This window comes from Uranotaenia lowii, chromosome 1, assembly GCF_029784155.1.
Source record: "Uranotaenia lowii strain MFRU-FL chromosome 1, ASM2978415v1, whole genome shotgun sequence".
Classification (NCBI taxonomy): domain Eukaryota; kingdom Metazoa; phylum Arthropoda; class Insecta; order Diptera; family Culicidae; genus Uranotaenia; species Uranotaenia lowii.
Window position 1 is genome coordinate 57,947,115 of NC_073691.1, and position 22,501 is coordinate 57,969,615.

The following is a 22,501-nucleotide window of genomic DNA, read 5'->3' on the forward strand; positions in this document are numbered from 1 at the left end:
CATTTTTCCCAAAGCATTAGAAATTACAATAAATCCGTTTGGAGGCAGAAAAACTCAATACGGTCTGCCTTTAAACGGACCTCCTGTAGTTATTCCGCGAAACACGGCGCAATTCCAGTTAGTTGTTCAATCGAGGAATCATATTGATTGACGGCTTTTTAATGGCTGGCTTGGGTCTAATCGACTGAATACTAACTGGGTCTTGGCGAATTACCTGCTTACTTTTTGCATTTCTACCGGCGATGTTGATTGGGTATGATTATTTTCGCTGATTTGTTCCGGGTCGGAAAAGTCAGTTGAGATTTGTTTTGTTTCAGTTGCCCATAGTTGCTTTAATTGAATTCGGAAAAAGTTAGAATCCTTGTACAGAATTTGTCTTAACTAACCCATCTCACTAACCAATATGTTTTGAAAATTTTGATAATATCAAATTGTTCTTCGAGCAACCACTTGGGACTAAATACTAATAATTTTGTCGCTGGGATGCGTTCTTGTCCAGGGTGAGCGAACGCAACACTCTTCGCATCCGAAGCATTTTTACGTTGAGAATTCAATAATCTTTGTGACTTAATCTAGCGGCCTTATCGGCAAGGTTGCCGAAAGAAAATTTCTGTGTTTTTGACAAAAAAAAAAATTTGAATTCTGTGATTTAAACCTAAAATTCTAGGACGATTTTCTGCGACGCTATTTCTATGAAGTTCATCATGTGGAAACGTCAACAAACTGAAAACTACTAACAGTTTTAGTAGAAAAAAACAATCTGTACCTTGTTTTCATATTTTGATGAATTGAAGTCAGATATAAAAAGTCGGAAGGGACACAAAAATTTATAATTTTGCAAATCTGTACAAAATTTAGAATGTGAATTCTGTAAAAAATTAAAAGTTCTGTCATCTGTGACGAAATTTTGCTCAAAACTCTGTGATAAATAATACAGATTTTTCTGTGATTCCGGCAACCTTGCTTATCAGTGAAAAGTGATATCCTTTTAAGTAAGAACATCTTAAGATTATGAAAATTTATAACAAAAAAAATCAAAAACACGGTGTCACAGCATTGGAGGTAAAGTGATTTTTTTTTACTATCCGACAATTTGCGCCGCAGGTCTTCAGATTTTTCCCATAATTGAAAATTTGGCTCATTTTTACGCCTTAAAAACACATGTATTTTTTCAGATTTCTAACATTTTTATTTTTCGGGTTAGATTCGGCTCGGTTTTTTTTAAATAAAATAAATCCATTTTTCAAAACTATATAACAGTTGTTTTTCAACGAAAATCATAAAATAGCATTGAAATTTTATCAGCTTTTTCAATAAAATATTTAAAAAAAATTGAGGTAATGCCTTTTAACGTAGAAAATTGTAAATAGGCTTTAAATGGTGTCTATCGTACCGTCTGCACCACTGAATACCATTGTATAGCCCAATTTATGATGCAACTTTCATCTGAAGACACCAAAGTGGGCCAACATTTCCTTTAAGAGTTATGAAAGAAATGCTGACAATAAATCTCTTCTTTTGCATCGAAAAAACATTGGTTAAACAATTGCACTCACATTAGCAGGTAGCGCGCACTTCAAACATCATAGGAACAAAACTACTTATCAAATCAGATAAAAAGCTCTAGCAAAACTAACTCAATTTTAAGCTTATTTACAATTCTTTATGTTAAAGGTCATTATTTTTTTTAATATTTTTGATAAAATTTCTATGCGTTTTGCTGTGCTATTTTATGATTTCAGTTGAAAACTGACAGAGTTATGTAGCTTTGAAATATAGTTTTATTTTATTTACAAAGAAATCTAACCGAATCAAACTCGAAAAAAATGTGTTTTTAATTCGTAAAAACGAATCAAATGTTCAATTTCGGGAATGAATCTCCAGATCCAACTCTATCTGTATCTACCACTTAATATAATAGTAGTTGGTCCGTGCTTAACAAAAATTTGGTATATGATGATAATGCTTCTACATAATTTTTTTTCATTTTCACCATCTTTTATTTCTTCTAAATTTCTATCTGTCTATAAAATTTCAAATTTTTAAGATGTTCTTACTAAAAAAGACATCACTTTTAACCGATAAAGTCGATCAATTAAGTAACAAACATAAAATACGGCGATTGATCCTTTGATATAACTCAATATTCAATAAGTTAAAATTCAATACTTAAAATTCGTATGCTTTGTTTATTCAAAAACGTGGATTTGTCACGACCCATTTTTAACGGTCGCCAACGGTAAGCTTCCTGATTTTGCTGCGTGATTTCTTCACTAAACCAAGGTTCGAGCAAACTAAAATTTTAATAGTACCATAATGTGCCAACATTTGGAGATGGCTTTTCAAAAATTCCATAAATTCGTCATTTTTGTAGCTTCATACATGAATCAGTCTATATTCAAAAAACTCTTTATGTTCTACCATATTGTAAAAAATCAGATTGACAAAAAATCAAAAACAATTAATTTTTGACAATCATCAAACATTGTGTTTTGCATATCAATATTCTAATTATGTCAAAATGTGTTAAATAATGTCAACTTTACATTGCTTTTTTGTTGTGTAGCTGTAGTTGGGACAAATTTGTTAGATGATCGAATGGAAAGTGCGGATTTTACACCACTTTTCTACATTTTTTGAACAAAACGAATATTGTTTTAGAGTCATTGTATAGCTTTTAACTTCAGTATTCATAAGCACTATTTTTTTTCAAATCTAACGCCTACAGATACTTCCATAAAGATGTTTTAGGACTTTCTTCTTATGCACTGAATATCGGGAAAATACAATATGTTGAAGTTACTGCTTCCCAAACATGTACAATTAATTAATCAATTATTTTCTAACACTTTTAAATATTTTCTAGAATTTGCTCGTATCTTCTACCACTAAGTCGTTATCAATAATCTCTTAGAAAACGTAGAGTAACTATAATAAAAATAAGTGTTATGTGTTTGCATAAGTTAAATCAATCAAAATGTTGTTACTTTTCTACTGAAGTCAGTATTTGATAAAGTACCTAGCTTAAATAGCTTTCATTGTTGAGTATGAAAGATTCAAATGATGTACTAAATTAGGGATCAAAACTTTGATGCATCAATTGTTTTATTTACATAAAGTGGAGCTAACATAAAATGCGGTTTGAAAACTTGTTATGAACATTGGTTTTTTAATACTCGAACACCGATTCTTTAATTTCAAAATAAGAGAAACCATGAAGATTGCAAGGATTACTTTGGATTTATTTTGGATTTGTTCAAGAAAGATTGAAGTGGAAATGTGGGCTCTCAACGAAATTTCAGATTCCGTAGCTCGTACAGTTTTCTTTTTTAATCTTTATTCGATAAGTACAAAACTATGTCTAATAAATTCTTCAATATTCACCATGAAATCTTTGGGAAGGGTAAAGTTCCGAAGATTTTCATATTATGTCTCAATAATGTTCTTTCTTTTATGTTTTTCTTACAAGAGTGAGCAATGGCGCTTTATCCATGGTTGATGACCAGGGATGGGGAGCAAAGAAATTCAAAAATCATATGTTCTAAAAATTTGAAATGTCTTTGTAAAATAAACCCACATATGAAATATTCATCGAGGATCGGAGTCCAGGAGCACACTGCTTTCTAGCATATGTACTCTCAACATAAAACTTATGCAATCAATGGGAACGTATGATAGGGGAGAAGCAGGCTAAATGCGCCTATTAAACAGAATACTGATTTGATCAAACATTAGATCGAATATGTGTACAAAAACTATATACACATGAGCAGACATCTATTTTGTATACATTGGAGAAATTTTTATGTTGAAATGTTCTTCAGTTTTCGAGAAAACGATTTTATTACAACTGTTGTCTAAATTGCCAACCTGAAACCGTGCGCCTATTTATGTCTTAGGTAAAATTTCTGTTTTTCTGGCAATATTTCCGTATAATTTCATTGAAAATGCTAGATGTTGTTGTGTTAACAATGCTCATTCTTATGTTTAAAAAAAGCTTCCAGTTCCCTTTAGAAAGAACACCAAAGATGGTCGAAACGTCGGGCATTTCAAATCAAGTTGTTTGATTGAATCCCAAGACCGAAAAACAGTCCAAAATTACTACCTTGTACGAATTTTTAAAAATCTTTTGAGTTGATAAATTCATAACATTGTTTCCTACCTTATGTTCAAAATGCATTGATTAGATATTTTGTCTTGTCAGCCATTTCGTCAAACGGCCGTAGGCGCATTTAGGAACTCTTTCCTCTACAGCTAAAATTGCCCGAAAAACCATATGGCGCGTTATTAAATGGTATAAGGAAACATTGACGATTCCGTCGGAGTGGAAACTGCGTAGCAAGATTTTGAAGACGATTAAGAGGAATTTCAATCTGTCGGAACGTTATTTGGCCAGAAAATACGATGCTGCCCATTGTACCATGAGGAGAATTCGATTCCGGGAATGAATCAAGTCGTATCGAGGAGCAAGAAAACAGCGAATCGGACTTTGAAACTGAATAGTGTGGCCAAAATTCGTGCTTGGAAGCTATATGACCAGGTGCTGACCAAGTTCGACGAGTGTCTTCTGATGGACGATGAAACCTATGTCGAGGCTGACTTTGGGCAAATCAGAGTCACAAATTTTACTTGGCAACGGTTTTTCCGACGAATTTGCACGAAAATTTATGATTTGGCATCGCATTTGCAGCTGTGGCAATAAAACAAATGTTTTCGTTTCAAGTAAGACAATAACGTCGGAACTATACCAAACAGAGTGCATCCAAAAACAAAATTTGCCGTTAATTCGATCTCACGACCACCTCGTAATGTTTTGATCAGATTTGGCAAGCTATCATTACAGCAAAGTCGTTCAAGAATGGTATGCAAAGAAAGGGGTCCAGTTTGTTCCATAAAAAAGCAATGATGCAAAATTAAACATTTTTTGTTATCAGAGGGGTTCCAACAGATTTTTTTTTCCTGCGTACGCCTTAAAAGGTTACAAAGCGGTAAATTTCCGTTTGTGTGAAACTTCCTCTAGGCCAGATGAGAATTAAGAGTTTTTGCTCATGTGTTCAACGATTTTTGTTTTTATTAAAATTGTGTATTGGTAATTTTAAGTATTTAACGGTTGATGAAATCTAAGTTTTTCCATTTTTTTTTCTACCAATTATGTCATTTTCTTGTTAAGCTAGGAAATATGAAGATTAATAGTCTTGAAAGTCAGTTCAACCGCAAACGATTGAAACAAACGCGACCACCTTGAGCGCAATTAACCAGCAATTAAAATATTAGAATATGGTTGAGCAATTACTTAAGGTTCATTTTCTGACGAAAGAGAACGTCAGTATTACCTAGTGATGCAACTAGAACTAGACCGTTCGGAACGCACCGGAACCAGTATAGGTTCATCATTCATGTGCGCGCTGCGAAGTCACCCGAATGGGAATGGAATTCTGGGTGATCGAGCGCGGAAAATTCCAACAATCCAAAGAGACGAACGCCGACTTCTACCCCGAAGCAGCAGCATCAGAGAAGAACCAGAAGCGGGTAGCAAAGAATCTTTGCAGCTATTTGCACTGACTGAGTTGCAGTGCAAACCTTTTCGCAACCAACTACAAGGTCCAAAATTGGTCGAAGGTTGCACTCTCGAAAAAAATTAAGTATAAATGAACGAGCCAGCCGTGCATTGCCGCCGCTAATGTGGCTTCAAAGAGTCTCTTCAAGACTCTTTCAGAAGTCGTCGTCGGCGTCGTCCATAATAAGTGGCAATAGTTGAATCCGACTATGTGTGGGGGTTGTTGTGTTTTATGGCTGAAGCCACACTTCTTTGAGGCAACTACTACTCACAACACTCCAAGTGCATTAACTTATATTGAAGCTTGAATAAATTCATTCGGTGCTGCAATTATTTGGCCACCATCAAATGTTCTCATGTGAGTTTGTTGTTTTGAGGGGAGGCGGGAGAACGTTGTTCGATTATTTTACGAGTTATTTTTCAAACTTCTCAACTCAGCTTCACTGGTTTGCTTATTTTCTTGCTCGAAACATGGTCTAAATTCCGCTCGAGTTTATTATGATGGATGATCTCGCGGTCTTGTCTTTGCTTAATTTGGCTGCCGGAGAAGTGTGCCTTCTCTGGACAGTGTCCGCGAAAATATTCGAGTCTGATCCTAGATTTTGGCTGTCCGAATCCACGGCGAAACCGGACCGAATTACATTTTGTACGTGATTTTTCGGTACTTAATTTTGTCCGGTATGTGGAAACATACATATTTTGTCGAGTGATTTAAACAGTATTGCAAAAAGTTGGAGGAAGGTCATACATATGTCAATCATATGGAACATTCTAAAAGTGTTCACTTCGGATAATTAGTGATTGGAAAGTGAAATGTCGGATGTCATTCCGTTTTGTCTAATGTCATTCTAGGACTAATAAATCTTTTTGCATCGCTGTCGAATCAACAGTTTCATTAAATTTTTTCACAAGTGAAAAGGTTTTTATTTCAAAAGGAGGTCAAAAAATAAACTGTTTCAATGCCATCTCTCAGTATTATATCATCATATAAAAAACGGTATATAATAACAATTCGACAAACACAAGGCGACCGTCAAAAACAACAAAGTTTTTAACGAAATGGTAATGAAAAGTTTTATTTAATTTTTGCAAAACCAATGCATCTGGTGACTCTAAATTTCAGGTAACCCAAACTTTTGTTGCAAAATAAATCACAAAAAATGCTAGTTTCATTTGATGAAAAATAGAACGCTCTATTTGGGTCGTTATAACTATTTTCTCGCTACTCCTACTGCTTTGCCGTTTTCGGAAAAGTTGGAGACAGAGAATTTTCCAGTAAGCTCCATATATTGGAATTTAATTTTCATTGCCTGAGAACCAAATATTAAAAAAAATTGACATTCTCCGAACAAATTTGTTTTTCGAAACCAAATTTCAAATCAAAACCCGCGTATCTAAACAGGGTGGCTAGTGAACCGGGAAAACCGAGAACAAATCTGGAATTGAAAATGAAAACGGGAAAACCGAGAAAAAATCTGGAATCTCGAATCGAACCCTGGATTTCAACACGAATATTTTTCCCCAAAAGCTTTACATTTCAAGGTACACTTTACAAGAAAAATATGAATAAACGAGTTTTTTTTAATCTGAATTTTTTTGCTCAGGAGAGCTTACGTTTTCAGTGTTCCTGTTTCAGTCCAAAAGTATTTTATACGTATTTTAAAATAACAAAACATAGCAAAAAATTTCTCGTGAATAATCTGTTTTTAGATCACGAATATTCTGTGTTGAAAATATGTATTTTTAATTAAAAAAACTTAAATAAATGAAAAGCGTATTTTTTTTAAATTAAACTTTATAAGCTTTAATTAATGTAGGAATTATATATTAAAACCTTAGTGCACTTTCTTTACGAATATTAAAAAAATAAATCTGAAAATCTGTTTCTTCATCCAGATTAGTTTAAAAAAATTAAAAAATTTGATAACATTGCATTCATATGTTGATAGTTTTATTTCCTGAATTCTTATTTCGAAACTTCAGACACCACCTTTCTTACAACTGACCTATAAATTATTATGTTCCAAACTTCATTAGAGACACGCTATGCTGTATCAAAACTCAAAATAAACAGAAATGTAAAGAATATATTTCATATGTACGCGAAACAATTTTGAAGAGTCCGACCAAATATCAAATAAATATGTTGAACCGCTATTTTGAATTGGGAATACGAAAGTACACGTACACGGTTATATCTTAACCAAGTTTTCATTTCATATTATTGATATTATTTAGAAAAAAAATCTACAAAAATTAATTTTTTTTAATTTGTGTTATTTATAAATTTTGCACTTTGACTGATAGCCGCATTCTTCATTAGGAAAGAATTGTGAAAAAATATAAACATATGTGTTTGTTTTCATTGATATATTAATACATTTTTAGGGCCAGACTGAAATTTCTTAGATTTTTGATAAATATTGCAAATCTAGAATCCAGCACCCAGACCTCAGACTCTAGATGCGCGTTATTAATAAAAAATAATTTTAAAGTTATCCAACAGAAAACTGAATTCCACCTAACATGAATTTTGAGCTAACATCAGAAGTTAAAATTTGAATTCAAATTCGAATTAGGAATCCAAATTTGAAATTCAAGTAATTCAATCCAAAATTAATTGTTCATGATCATATTTCAAATATCGGAAGCCAGAGCTCAAAAGTAAAATTCTATAAAGGGCAGGAAAAATAAACAAATTTTTCATTGGATCTTCAACTTGAAATTTGCAGATCACATGGCGTTATATCAAAGCAATATTTTATCAAAAATCCAAATAATGAAAAAAAAATGCGAAGTTGTTGTCAAAGATTAAGAAGAAGATGGCAATGTTCGACGACATTTCGCAAAATACTAGAATTTTTTTCTACTTAAATTATTTTCTTGAAGCTTTGCATTTCAATTTGTTCATATTTTATTTTCTGTAAGATATCCCAAAAAGATTCTCAACTTCACAATAAAATTTCGATAAGAATGGTCAAAGTCAGATCTGACAGAGTTCTGCTTTAGCAATAAAATTCAAAATAAAAATTTCTAATTTTTCAAAACAAGCGACTAGATTGAAAAACTTTGAAATTTTAGAATAAGATTTTACAAAAAAAAAAAATCTAAAATTATATCATATATTGTTATCAATTTTCTGTGTGTATAGTCCCAATTTAAATTCAGAAGAATGATTAAAATTTCTAATTCATACTAATAACTGTAATATTTGACAAAGTGTATTTATATCCGGCAAATAAGTCCAATTATCGTTACTAAACGAAATTTATTTCTAAACCGACGTTTCGATGTCGTATGACATAATCTTCAGGGATAAAAAATTGTCGTTGTTATTGCTTTAGAAAAATAGCGCACTGTTCAAATCGATTCGTCACTCACGGATTTATATATCTACATAAAAGTAGGGCGAATCTAGGCGGTAGTGTTTTACGACACTTTTTTACATTTTTTGGTCATAATGTTGAAAAAATTCAAAAAAGTTTATCCTTATGAGCAACGTATAGCTTCTAACTTCAGCTTTCTTGGGCACTTAATGAATTTGTTTTTTGAGCATTTCGTAGCTAATTTACAATCATTTTTCCAAAGTATGTTTTTTCGGATTTTTTTCTTACGCTATGAATAATGAAAAAGTGAAGTGTTGTAGCTGAATAATGTCTGAAAATCATATTTGAGTTACAATATGAAATTTCTAAAACAATAAATTTTGTACAAATCGTTTGAAAAATAAAGAAATGTAGCGGTTTAAGTCAGAAGTCAAATTGACACTGAAGGAACTCTAACGGGTAAAAAATTCAGGAACGGATGAGGGTTAATTTTGTAAAATATTTATCACTACTTAATTTTGACCTACATTTCCTGTTCTGTTTTTTTTCTGCAGTTCTTGCAAACAAAAACGAAGTTAGATTCTCAATACCAGTTAGGATTTTAAACATCAGTCATGAGTCTTTTTTTCATTTTAATTCTGAACTATTTTTAATATTTGATCTCAACAAGCTTATCGAAATATAATTTGGTTATACGACAAATAAATTCTGCATCTTAGTATTGATCAAGTTTATAAAAAAATAGAAAGAGTGTTTAAAAATAAACTCTCGAAATGGGAATGTGAATGAAAGTGAAAAAAATCAATAAAGTTAAGAAAGTCAAGGAAGTCAAGAGAGTCAAAAAAGTCTATAAAGTAGAGAAAGTTAAGAAAGTCAAGATAGTCAAAATAGTCAAGAAAGTAAAAAAATGTCAAGAAAGTCAAACAAGTCAAGAAAGTCAAGAAAATCAAGAAAGTGGAGAAAATCAAAATAGTCATGAAAGTCAAGAAACTCAAGAATGACAAAAAATCAAGAATTTCAAGGAAGTCTAGAAAAGCCAGAAAGTTAAGAAAATCAAGAAAATCAAGATAATCAAGAAAATCAAGAAAGTCAAGAAAGCCACGAAAATTGTTATGAAGGTCAAGAAAGTCAAGAAATTCAAGAAAGTAAAAAAAGTCAAGAAAGTCTAAGTCAAGTCAAGAAGTCAAGAAAATCAAGAAAGTCAAGAAAGTCAAAAAAGTCAAGAATGTCAAGCCAGTCAAGAAAGTCCAGAAAATCATGAAATATTGGCTTTTTTTTGGTTGATGCTTTTCGGTGAATTTTAAATCAAATAAAAAGAATTCTTTTGACGTTTCGGCCTACTACCTTCAGCCATCCTCAGAAAATTACATATATTATAAGACAAAAACTTAAATTAATACAAAAAATTCTTCACAATGTTCCATCACAATATCACTGCACTTTTGCTTTTACGATTTGTATCGCCGCGTGCTTCCGGAATGGCTGTCTTACTTGATTTAAGTCCAATTTTGTCCAAGAAGTCAAAAAAGTGAAAAATTCAAGAAAGTCAAGAAAGTCATGAAAGTAAAAAAAATGTCAAGAAAGTCGAGAAAGTCAAGAATGTCAAGAAAGTCATGAAAGTTTTAAAAAAAAATTTTAAATGAAGAGTTAATCACCGTAAATTTTATTTTGTGAAATTATTTTATCGACTATATCGGTGAAATTTATATTCTTCGAAAAAGAATATTTAAGAACTGAAAGATTATAGACGGATAGAAGATTAGAATAAGATGAAAGATGTTGAAATTGAGCGGAAGGGTAATTTTAATTTGAAAACTTTTCATCACATTTCATCGATTTGTTCCTCACGGGCCTACTACCTTGCAGTGGTAGATACGGGATAGATTTGTAGCTACCACCACACAATAGTAGGCCTAGCGTGGTTCGTCCCACAAGCGGAAACTTGCAGTACGAACGAACAAGAATGTCCAGAAAGTCAAAAAAAATCAAGAAAATCAAGAAAGTCTATAAAGTAGAGAAAGTCTATATAGTAGAGTAAGTCAAGAAAGTCAAGATAGTCAAGAAAGTTGAGAAAGTTAAGGAAGTCAAAAAAGTCGAGAACGTCAAGAAAGTCAAAAAGTCATGACAGTCAAGAAAATCAAGAAAGTCCAGAAGGTCAAGAAATTCAAGAAAGTCAAAAGAGTCAAGAAAGTCCAGAAGCTCAAGAAATTCAAGAAAGTCGAGAAAGTCAAGAAAATCAAGTAAGTCATGAAAGTCAAGAATCAAGAAAGTCAAGAAACTTAAGAAAGTCCAGAGAGTCAAGAAAGGCAAGAAAGTTAAGAAAGCCAAGAACATCATGAAAGTAAAAAAAAATGTCAAGAAAGTCAAAGAAGTCAAGAAAGTTAAGAAAATCAAAAAAGTTAAGAATGTCAAGAATGTCAATAAAGTAAAAAAAGTCAAAACAGTCAAGAAAGTCCAGAAAATCATGAAATTAAAAAAATTGGTTAGAAAGTCAATAAAGTGTAAAAGTCAAGAAAGCCAAGAAATTCATGAAAGTAAAAAAAAATTGTCAAGCAAGTCAAGAAAGTCAAAAAAAGTTAAGAAAGTCATGAAAATATAAAAAAATAATCGAGAAAGTCAAACATATCAAGAAAGACAAGAAAGTTGAGAAAGTCATGATACTAAAAAAATTGTCAAGAAAGTCAAGAAAGTCAAGAAAGTCAAGAAAGCCAAGGATGTCAAGAAAGTCAAGAAATTCAAAAAAATAAAAAGTTAAGCAAGTCCTGAAAGTAAAAAAAATGCCAAGAGAGTGAAAAAATTAAGAAAGTCAAGAAAGTCGAGAATGTCAAGAAAGGCAAGAATGTCAAGAAAATCAAGAAAGTTAAGAAAGTAAAAAAAATGTCAATAAATTCAAAAAAGTCATGAAAATCAAGAAAGTCAAGAAAGTCAAGGAAGTCAAGAATGTAGCTTTAGTCTGAGAATCCCAGATAAACAAATAAACTTTTAGTTTAAGGAATTTTTCACAAAACATTATTCATGAAGTGCAGGGGATTTTCAGTGATTGATGAAGTTGAAAAACTGAAATCTTTATAACTTTTTTTTCAGAAAAGTTTAGAAATGCATATTTTCAACATTTTTACTCAAATAACCCACACGTACACAAAAGAAAACAGTAACAAGCAATACCCTTCGTGCGTTTACAAGATATTCTGAGTTATATTTTAAAAGGTATTCCTCGTGATCTGGTGTTATTTTGCAAAAAAATATCAATTTATTCGAAAATCGACTTTCTGAGACCTTGACGTTATCATTCATCGAAAAATCGGTGAATTTGAAAAATGTAAGAATAATCAAGAAAAATAGATCACAGCTCACCCAAAAACCTCATATGAATGGGTTAATGTTTATAAGTCATCTTGGGCTAAATTTTTCAACGAGGTGATCCGTATATTTTTCACTAGGATAAGTTTTTAATAATTGGAAAAAATACAAAAAATAATTATGATAATATAATAGAAATTTGGAGTGAATTTCAGGCACCCCTAAATCAAGTTCAATTGAAATAAAAATTTTCTTAGTTTTATTGGCCTATCAACAAAATGTACACGATAGATTTTTTTTTTTAATTCAACATTGACATTTTCGCTACCATCCTAATGAAAGCTTTTTAAAATTCATAGCGTACAAATCAGGAAACACATATTCCTTACGAATGAGAAAATTTTAGAATCCGAATAATTCAACACTTTCCGAAAAAAAAAACTAGTCAAAACAGATCCGTGTGAAATTGAACGATTCAAGGGAGCAACAATCAGGCTCAAAATAATAACAAATTTCTAATCATCTCACAAACCACCGGTCTAGCCTGTCCACCATGTCCGATTTGCCTCCAGGAAGACTAAAGCCGACAGCCGGACCCCGAAATCGTGAGATGAATTTCCAGTTTCTGCTCCAGTTTAACCGGTCCCGGTCAGAGACGTTTTTTTTTGTGTTGTCCCTTTCGCTTTCCTCCAAACTTTGCGGTTTTTTTCTCCGATATCCGGTTATCGTGCAGTTGAGGTCTGAGAAATTTAATTATTTTCTTTTTTTTTCTCTATTAAAATTTCTATCGGTTTTGGCGTATTTCAATCCTGGAGGAAAGGTTTCGTTTTTTCGGAACTCTGATTTCGTGTTCATGTGGTCCCCATTAACCTCGGTGAAGTTTTGATTTAAATTTTTTGCGTTATGTTTTCGGATTGGAATGGTAGTAAAAAAAATCAATAGAACATATTTGTAGGATTTAAGGACATTTTGGTTGATAATCTCCAACGTCAATTTTTTCGTGATAACTAAATTATCAAATTAAAATAAAAGGTAGAACTCGAGCTCATTTTTTTTACAAATCACACTTCTGAGTGGATCGTATGATAAATTCGATTCCTAATCAAATCACGCGCTAATCTTACTAGCAATTTATTTGTTTTTTTTTCTCCTTTCTCCTTCTCTCATTTCTCCACAGGTGAGTCCAATTCGTGAACTTTCCAGCTGCGGGTTGTGATGGAATTCGGGTGCATTTTTTTCCCTCAAATCTCCTAGTCGGCAAAGTCAGTGGTAGGTAAATGATCATCTGTGAAGTGTCAAAGCTGGAAATTGGTTTTTAGCACGCGCCAAGCTTCAAAGTAGGTAGACGTGAACATTAAAGACAGCGAAAAAATCACCAAAAAAACAGAGGTTCAACTGAAACAAAAAGAGCGCCCCAACATTCGTACGTAGAGGGTATCTCAACAGGTGATTTGGTTCGAATTCCATGCGCGATCTTGGAAAAACAGTTGACTGGCGTGTGTGGTGTAGTTTTTGATTTATTTTGGTTGGCGTGCCCGTTTGGGGGCAATTAGGCACCTACTCCGTAACTCCTCGAAATTAGTTAGTTTCGATTCGGACTTGTAACGGATATTCAGATACAGATATTCAAGCGTATGTTGTTGTTTATTGCTCGCGCTGACTGACCAATTGGGTAGTTGCGCAATGAAGCAATCTGTCTTGGGGAGAGTCGAGATATCTGTCTTAAATTTTAAATAACTACATGCATACCTCTTGCTTTAGATAACATGTCTCCGAGATAATATGTTATTCAATACCTTTAATTTAGGTTTGTTTAAAAATTTCATTGATATTTAGGATCCATTTTCAGGGGGTCTAATTTTTTTTGGTCACAGATATTGGACTGTTATTGTAACTTCACATTAGTTGGTCTTTAACCGCCATTCTAGGTAAATTCGATTTAAAAATTGTTCAACCCTAAACCTTGGTAAAAGTCGGGAAAATTTTAGCAAACCCCAAAAATAATTCAATGGCAATTAGGAAAAAAAACAATTAAAACATTTTTTTCGTAATACTTCAACAGAATTTGAATCGCATTGTATTTAGGCTTCAGAAATTCATTCATATTATTTTGAAAAAAGTTTATAAATTTTTTTCGTATTATGAATCAATAACAGTTTTTTGCTTTAACAAGGCCGGAACAAATTTCAAATCCTACTTTTGTCACTTGGAGTTGGAACATCGCAAGAGGGGGTGGGGGCGAGGGTGGGTTTGCACCAAACTTATTAATCTTGTAATTATTCGTCGGAAAATTCAATAAAATCAAGAATACAAAAGGTGATTAAACACAAATCTTTCACAATTTGTTTTTTTGCCTTTGTAATCTTTCGGATTATTTGATTTCAAACTTTATTTGGGGGGTGACAAAAGAAGAAATTTATATTTGTTATATAAATTCAAAATTTATTATAATAGAATTTTGAAATTACAATTCAGAATTCAACAATTTTAAGCAATTGTGCGGAGAAAATCAGAAGTTTAGAAACTTAAATACTACTTTGACGCCTCTAAAGTGATAAAAAATTATATTTTTAAAGAAAACCCTAAGTTTAAGAGTTCCGTTGGAAATGGTGTCAAAATGTCACTTATAATTTGATCAACAAACAAGTAAATTAAAGTTATACTTTGACAGTATTAATTTCAAGAGTCAAACACAAGACAAAAATGAAAAATAAATCTACGTATGACAATCTTTAGCTTTACGTATGGCACGGTGTTTTTGTAGCCTTAGAAACAACAAATTCATAATTTATTAAAATTTGTGGAGTTTAATATGAATCTGTCTCCTATCAAAAGACGGAAAATAAGTGCATCGGGGGGTCTATAACAAAGGTTGCCGAAATCACAGAAAAATCTGTAATTTCACAGAATTTTGAGTAAATTTTCAACACAGAATCTGTGTCACAGAACACAGAATTTTGAAATATTCACAGATTTCACAGAATCTTTGAATTATGAATTGATTTCCAAAATATTCATTTTTTTTGGTCAGTATAAATTTTAGATTTCTTACTTTAAATTAGAAAAGTATGATAAGATTGGTAATGTAAATTTATTTTACCCAACAAAAATGTAAAAAAGATCCAATTAAGCTTGAATTTTCTATGCAATTAAATGAAAAAGCATCACAGAAAACTCTCACAGAATTTTTGGGTAAAATCACAGAAAGTCAGAATTTTTTTTCCTCAAAAGAATTTTTTTTCGGCAACCTTGTCTATAAGGCCGGAACAAATTTCAAATCCTTCTTTTGTCACTCGGAGTTGGAACATCGCGAGGGGGGGGACAATAAAAAAAATAATGCGAAAAACAAATAAATTGGAATAAATTGTACGGAAGCTTGTATACAACAAAATTGCATACTATATCGTTGCACAAAACCTATAAATCAAGTAATTTTTTATCGAATAATTCAATCAAATCAAGAAAACAAAAGGTGAAATAACTCCCATCTTCTTAAATTTGTTTTTTGATCTTGTAATCTTTCAGATATTGGAATTTTTATCAAAATTTACATAAATTACTTCAAACTTTATTTATTTCCCCCTTCGGGATTTTTGAAAATTTCGAAGGGGGGGGGGGGTGACAAAAGAAGAAATTGATATTTGTTCCAGCCTAACTACTTGGAAATGGAAAATTTAGCCTTTTCTGAATCATTTTCAGGCAAAATTAGAATATTTGGTCGGTGAGTCCCCATACGTTTTGTTTTTTTGAAGATTTGTAGTCCATATTTAGAAACTATTATGTGTAAAATTATTCCAGTACAATGGAATAGTAACTTTTTTCATGGAAAATTTATTTTTAAATTTTTACTCAAATTTTTGTCATTCTTAAACAATAAAAAATGTCAACGCCTAGAAAGATAAGTAATTTGGACTATCTGAAAAACTTATTTTGATAGGAACATTTTATTTAAAATTTTATTATTTGGAATACCCTTGTGGTGTTATCCAAATGTACCATGAATTTATTATATTCATATGTGTGTATCTTGGAGAACAAATTCTGGTTAAAAAAAATTTTATGATACAAGAATAAGAACAGTCCAACACCATTTGATGGGTTTCCTACAAAATATTAAAAATCTTTTCTTTTTTTCAAATTTTTTCTTTGAAATATTTCCACAATATTGGCAGGCTCTGATGCATATGGGTACGCACTTTAGAAAACTAAAATTAAATTTTTGATTATGTCACTCGTTTATGGCATTTTTTAATTAAATTTAAAGATAAAGATTTAATTTGAACATATCGAAGAAGAAAAGTTTTCAATAAAACTTAGTTAAAAGTTAAAGTACTTGCACTGGAATCCGCTTATCTTCCAATACATAACATCAGTTTTAAATTTCTATTTTTTATATTGATCATCAATAATCAATAATTGATGGTGAATAAATTTTCTATTAATCATTTGAACTTCATTTTTGCTTAAGAATTGAAGTAATGTTGATACTTTCGATGAAACGATGAAAAATGATAATTTTTTCAAGAGAAATTTCAATTTTTTCGACGGTTGTAGACCAGATTCATGCGTTTTTTTGTTTTTATGGATTTCTATGGTTTATTCAAACCAATGATTTCTAAAGTTTTTACCATAATTGGAATAAAATTGTAAAAGTTATGATCGTTTTACTGTAACATTAATGCTTCATTATGGTTCTTTTAAATGATAAAGAAGAGCTTCAGTGTACAGTAGAATAACTAAAATAAGTAAGGGATGAACTAAATAGGATGAATCTTACGCGCTGCAGGCTAGCTTGCTATCGATCATTTGGAATTCACTTTTGCCAACAATACTGTTAATTTTTGTACATTTAAGATCGACAAAAAAATTTAAATGCATTTTTTTTTTTGGAAAAATTTCAAATTTATCACAGTTTTAGATTAGATACATCCATTAAATAAATTTGTTTCCAAAAAACTGTAAAGTTTTATTTAAAACAAAGAATTTCAGAAATTATTTAAATGATATAGTGAGTTGGAAACCGTAGAAGCTAAGATTATTGAACCATAACAGTAACGCTAGCTCTTTGAATGAAATGGAAAAATCACAGAGTGCAGCAGTTACAAAACTTGGGCTAGAAAATAATAAAAATAAAAACGTTAAAGGAAACTCCATGCTTATAATGATCATTGTGTCTAAAGACAATAACAAGCAAAATTTAAGCTAGATTGAACTGCTGCTGAGATTTTCATTGAGTCTGAAGTGTGAATGAAATGTCAAAACATTTAACTCAAGAGAAGTATAAAAACTGATTTCTCATCAAAAATTGTTTTCAACGTATCGTTAAATTTTCCATATTCATTATCGTATTATTTTTTTCAAAGCTTAAATTAAGGCAAACGTTTCTACTCCAGATCGCATCACGATAAGCGTTATCATAAAAAGTTATAGCGGTTCCTAGTGTTTACTAATTTTCTTAATCTTTGAGCTTGTTTTCAATAATAATTCATATTATTTTAATGATTCTAATAATTTCAGATAATTTGACCTTCACAGATTGCTGACAGGATTTGGCAGCCTATTTTAAAATTTTGGGATTAGAAGATACTTTTTAAGCATTTTTTATGTTAAATAGCTCTGTAAATTCTTATAAAAATTTGAAAATTTTTCAAAGTTTTTGATGACATTGTTGAGTTTAATTTAAAGGTATTAAAAATTAAAACTAAGAGAATTAGCACCTCTGAAATTATAAAACACTTAAAATATATTTATTTTTTGAAGAATTCAAATAGAAAATTTTCCAAAAAATAATTTGTATGGAGGGTCACCGACAAAATATTTCAATTTTCGGTGAAAATGAACCGGAAGAAGCTCTACTTTCTACCCATGCAAAAATTAGCGTTACTGTATTTTTTTCTTTAAGTCTTTCTGCGAAACACACCGTGAATGACAAGGTAAAGTTTTTGAGTGTGAAGATTAAAGGTTCACTACAAGAGGTTTAATAAATTGTAAATTGAAATTTTTAAATTTTTCAATAATTTTTCAACAATGCATGTGTCGTGAAACCCCTAATAATTTCGTTTAATTGTGAATCAACAATTGAAATTTGTATCAAAACCCGCAACCAAGGTTGCCGAAATCACAGAAAAATCTATCATTTCACAGAAGTTTGATCCAATTTTTATCACAGAATCTGTGTCAAAGAACACAGAATTTTAGAATTATCACCATCACCATCACAGAATTCCTGGGTAAAATTACAGAAAGTCAGAATTTTTTTACGCAAAAACACAGATTTTTTTTTTTGGCATCCTTGCTTGCAACCAGAAATCTCTTATTTGAATTCCCATTTTTTGCCGTTTAATATGAATTTTTTCTTCAGTTATTTATTTGATATTTATATAATAATATTTATAAATAATAATTGCGAATAATGAAACTGTTTCGGATTTTTCAATTCGGAATCACCATTATGAAACTTTCTTAAGTTTCAATTCTGCAAAATAATTAAAAGTTGAAATGTTATAATAGCTGTAATTTTAATTTTTTTCCCCACTTCGAAATGCTGAGTTTCGAATAAGGAAAATGCATCGGGTTGATGTTTTAAATCTACGACCAAGATTCGAATCAGGTTTTTTTTTTCAAATAATAATCCAAACTGGATTTTAATAACAGAAGAAAAACTTAATAATGAATCCGAAATCTGATCATAGACATCAAATTTTAATGTTCATCAACAAATTGGGTTTCACAAAATCCAGAATTATTCTAACATAAGCTTACCAGATATTTTTCCGCTTATATCCGGGTCGTGCAATTTCGGGGTATTTCCCCCAATATCAGCCATTTAAATGTTTTTAAATTAAATTCTGTTTTTTTTATCTTAAAATACATAAATCAATTTTGAATCATATTTTAAGTTTCAAAAAAATCTTTCATGTAAATTTTGATAAAATTCGCTCAAAAAAATAGGACGCAATATATTTCATTATATTTCTAATGAATCAATTCAAATTTTCGTTCAATTTTGCTTATAAAATGAACAGCATCTGGACAATCTAGCAAGCTAAGTCTTATTTTAATCAGATTCGATTCAAATCTTTGAGTTTAGAGAAGAACATTTCACTTGGTTTTTTTGGAACCTCAAAGGGAAGGGGGGGTGTTCCTATGCCACATATATATATTTTTTTTAACTTTTCAAGAAACCTCTTTAAATTCACCGGTTTGAGTAGGCTATTTTGCTCGGTGCTAAAAAGGTTAACGATGACTTCCCGAAATTATGTAGTTGAAAGTAGGTGTCATACAAATTATCATACCAAAAAATGGAGGTGTTTTATTTGTGAAGTAACATATGGCAGACATTTCGCGACAATCATAAGGATCGGCAAAAATAGGATTAACAAAAACTTCACAGTATTTTCCTAATATAAGTCAGAGTATTTATATCCTTGGTATAGTTTTTTAAACAAAAAAATCACCAAAATGATCATTTTGCATGAACTCATTACATCATAATGACTCGATTTTGTCATGCCAAAACAAGAGCCATGGTAAAAGACCTAAAAGCTAAACCAGCAGAGGAAAATGATAAAGGATAAAATAAACCCGACAAAAACTCAACATTTCAAAACAGTATCTGAAATTTCAATAGATAAAACGATCCCATATATTTTAGAATATTAAAAACTCTTTTTCACTTTTCACATTTTTTTATAGAAATTTTCTTTTCTCATTTTTGTGTACTTGTTTTAATCGGGAACCATCAAAAATTGTTTAAAAGGGCACACTTCATTCCAGTTCACGAAATTTCGGACCGATGAAACGAGTATTTTCCCGGGCAACCTTAAAAACCCATTAAACAAAGTGCTTCCATTCAATAAGCTTTATTTATTGCAGTTTTTTTCTGGGTTGCCACCGATAATCTCACCTATAATTGCAGCAACAGTGATCATCATTTTCTGCCTATTTCCCATCTTGTTGGTTTTGTTGTTTGCTTTGCTTTTTTTTCGGCAACAACTGGACTCGAAATGACTCGATCGAGCCCTAAATGCACCGCGAAACGGAGTCGTCGTCCGTTCGCCTTTCTTTTCGATATATTTTCTGCTGTCTGCTGAATCTGGTTTTCGAGGTCTCCAGGTCTCTCCTCAATGGGACAAGTAAGTAAACAAACACGTGCGCGCCGATTTCACTGCACAATGCTGTCACACTTGGATAACACTTTTTCTGGAACTTGCACTTGCACTCTCTGAATCGACAATCGATGGCGATTTTCCCTTTCACGAATGCACTCGGAAACCTGTTGCTACAAGCTACCGGTGTTTGGGATATTCATTCACCCTACAACAAACAACAACACAATCGATCGATGGATCGACTTTGATAGACTTCGATGGAATCGTAACACGGGGAGGATACCGATCAGTAGACAGGTATGTCACCATAGGTATGAAAAACGATCAAGGGATGAATAGGTATGAAAAACGATCAAGAGATTGACTCCATGGTTCGAATTTCATCGAAGCTTAACGTGTTCAGGAGATTCCCGCAACACGATCGGGATACGCTTCAACAGCCGGTTACGCGTAACGCGTAAATATGACAAAGCCCTTACACCCGCACCTCAACGATTTTCTTCACGATCTTTTCCGGAAAACTGCATAGGCTCTTCGGTAGCAAGGTAGGACTTCGACTAAGCACACAACTCGAACCGAACCCGATCCCCGAACCTTTTGTGGCCACCGTTGGTGACTTACTAAAGAAACCGATCGGCAGAAACCGCGGCTTCGTTCAGGTGATCGTTGGTTGACCAAAAGGGGTGCCGAGCGCGATCGCCGACCGTCGCGTTGCCTCAAGGTAGATCGTTCGTCGTTGCGGTTTTCCAGCTACCTGTAGAGAGAGACCCGTAAATCTGCATCAGGTCGCGTGGCTGTGAGACCCCAGGTTGGGGTCTCTTGCTCCATTGTACTCTCTCTGCTGCGGTGAGTTACCGAGGTAACTCCTCAGTGAGCGTTTTTCGGCTTTTAGGACCCCGAAGATCGATCAAACGCAAAACACAGAGAGGAAAGAGAGCACAGAAGCAAAAAGTAGCCGCACAGAATTCTGGGTAACGGTACTCGGAGTGCTCTGCCCTGTCAGATCGAACGGAGTAGCGATCGAGCGGTATTTGTTGGAGTTAATCTTGTTTCGGCACGCACCGCTTGCCGCAGATCTTCCTAGGCAGCGGCTCCAAGAGTTGTTGGTTGATCGACCGGCTAATAAAAAGCTCAACAATCTTTCCGCTAGTGAGAGTGGTTCGCGGATTCGTGGTCGGTCGGCTGCCTGGGTTAGCGGTTTGTTTTTGTGGGGAACAACCGAACCGTTGTATTGTTGAGTTTGTTTTTGTGTAGATTTTTTTCTGTTGCTTTCGATGGTTTAAGGTTTTCCGCTTCTATCTCGCAGAACAGGTGGATTGGTTGTTTTTTTATTGTTAGATTCGCTTTTGGTGCTTTTTTCTCCGGTTGAGATGATCGAGAGATTGTTCCTCTACAGTGTGGGCTTCAAGATTTTGAATACTTCTATCAGTAAACTTGTAACTTAAAAACACTTATTTTATGGATTCAGCTAGAGAAGGTTTACAAAAAAACCTTAATATTTTTTTTTTCTTTATTCTTATTGATGGGAGATCAAATTATCTAAATCGTTTAAAAAATTCCTATTATTCATTTCTGCTTTAGAAACGGTATTTTTTTTTATTATATCTTTAACACTAAACGTACCGGAGGCGGTCAAATGACGGTTTTGAAACTTTGAAGGATGATTACGCCTTATATAATTTTTTTTTCGCCAAATTAATTATTTTCAAAATTCAAGTATTTTCGCGTTTTTAAATTTTTTCTAAGTGTTGTGGTTTTCGAATAACACATGTGGTATACCTATTCATACCACGAGCGGTCAAATGACGGTTTACACTGTTTTCGCTAAAACTTTCTTGTTTCTCAACCGATTTCTTTAAAATTTATAGTTTTGAAAAGCCTATAATGTGACTCAAATATGTTTCTCAGACAGTTTTCAGCTACAGTTAATTATTTCAAAGTTATTTTAAGTCCAAGAAATTTTTTATGAAAAAACATGCTTCAGGAAAATTGCTATAAATCAGTTATTTAGTGCTCGAAAAAAATTTCACTTGGTGCCTGAGAAAGCTGAAGTTAGAAGCTATATGCTGCACATACGGAAATTTTTATCAAATTTTTTTTAAGGTCATGCCCACAAAAAATGCAAAAAAGTTGTGTAAAACCCGTACTTTTCAATCAATAAACTGCCAAAGCTGTTCCTGTTACAGTAGAAAATTTTCAAAAAATGA

The 22,501-nt window shown here is 32.3% G+C and overlaps 2 protein-coding genes across 3 annotated transcripts in view; one reads left to right on the top strand and one right to left on the bottom strand.

Annotated features, from left to right (window-relative positions):
* Positions 1 to 20,900, bottom strand: part of LOC129740153 (uncharacterized) — a 288,116-nt gene extending 267,216 nt beyond the window's left edge. Inside the window, exons 1-2 of one of the 2 annotated variants that reach the window (XM_055731765.1) lie at positions 20,782 to 20,900; positions 20,090 to 20,499 (exon numbers count right to left, since the gene is read on the bottom strand). In XM_055731765.1, the coding sequence (XP_055587740.1) occupies positions 20,090 to 20,135 (46 nt within the window). In that variant the 5' untranslated portion in view covers positions 20,136 to 20,499; positions 20,782 to 20,900. Of the gene's footprint in view, positions 1 to 20,089 lie in introns of both variants that reach the window. The other variant, XM_055731766.1, reaches the window with a different exon arrangement.
* Positions 1 to 22,501, top strand: part of LOC129740152 (tudor domain-containing protein 6) — a 360,358-nt gene that overhangs the window by 273,428 nt on the left and 64,429 nt on the right. The window lies entirely within an intron of this gene.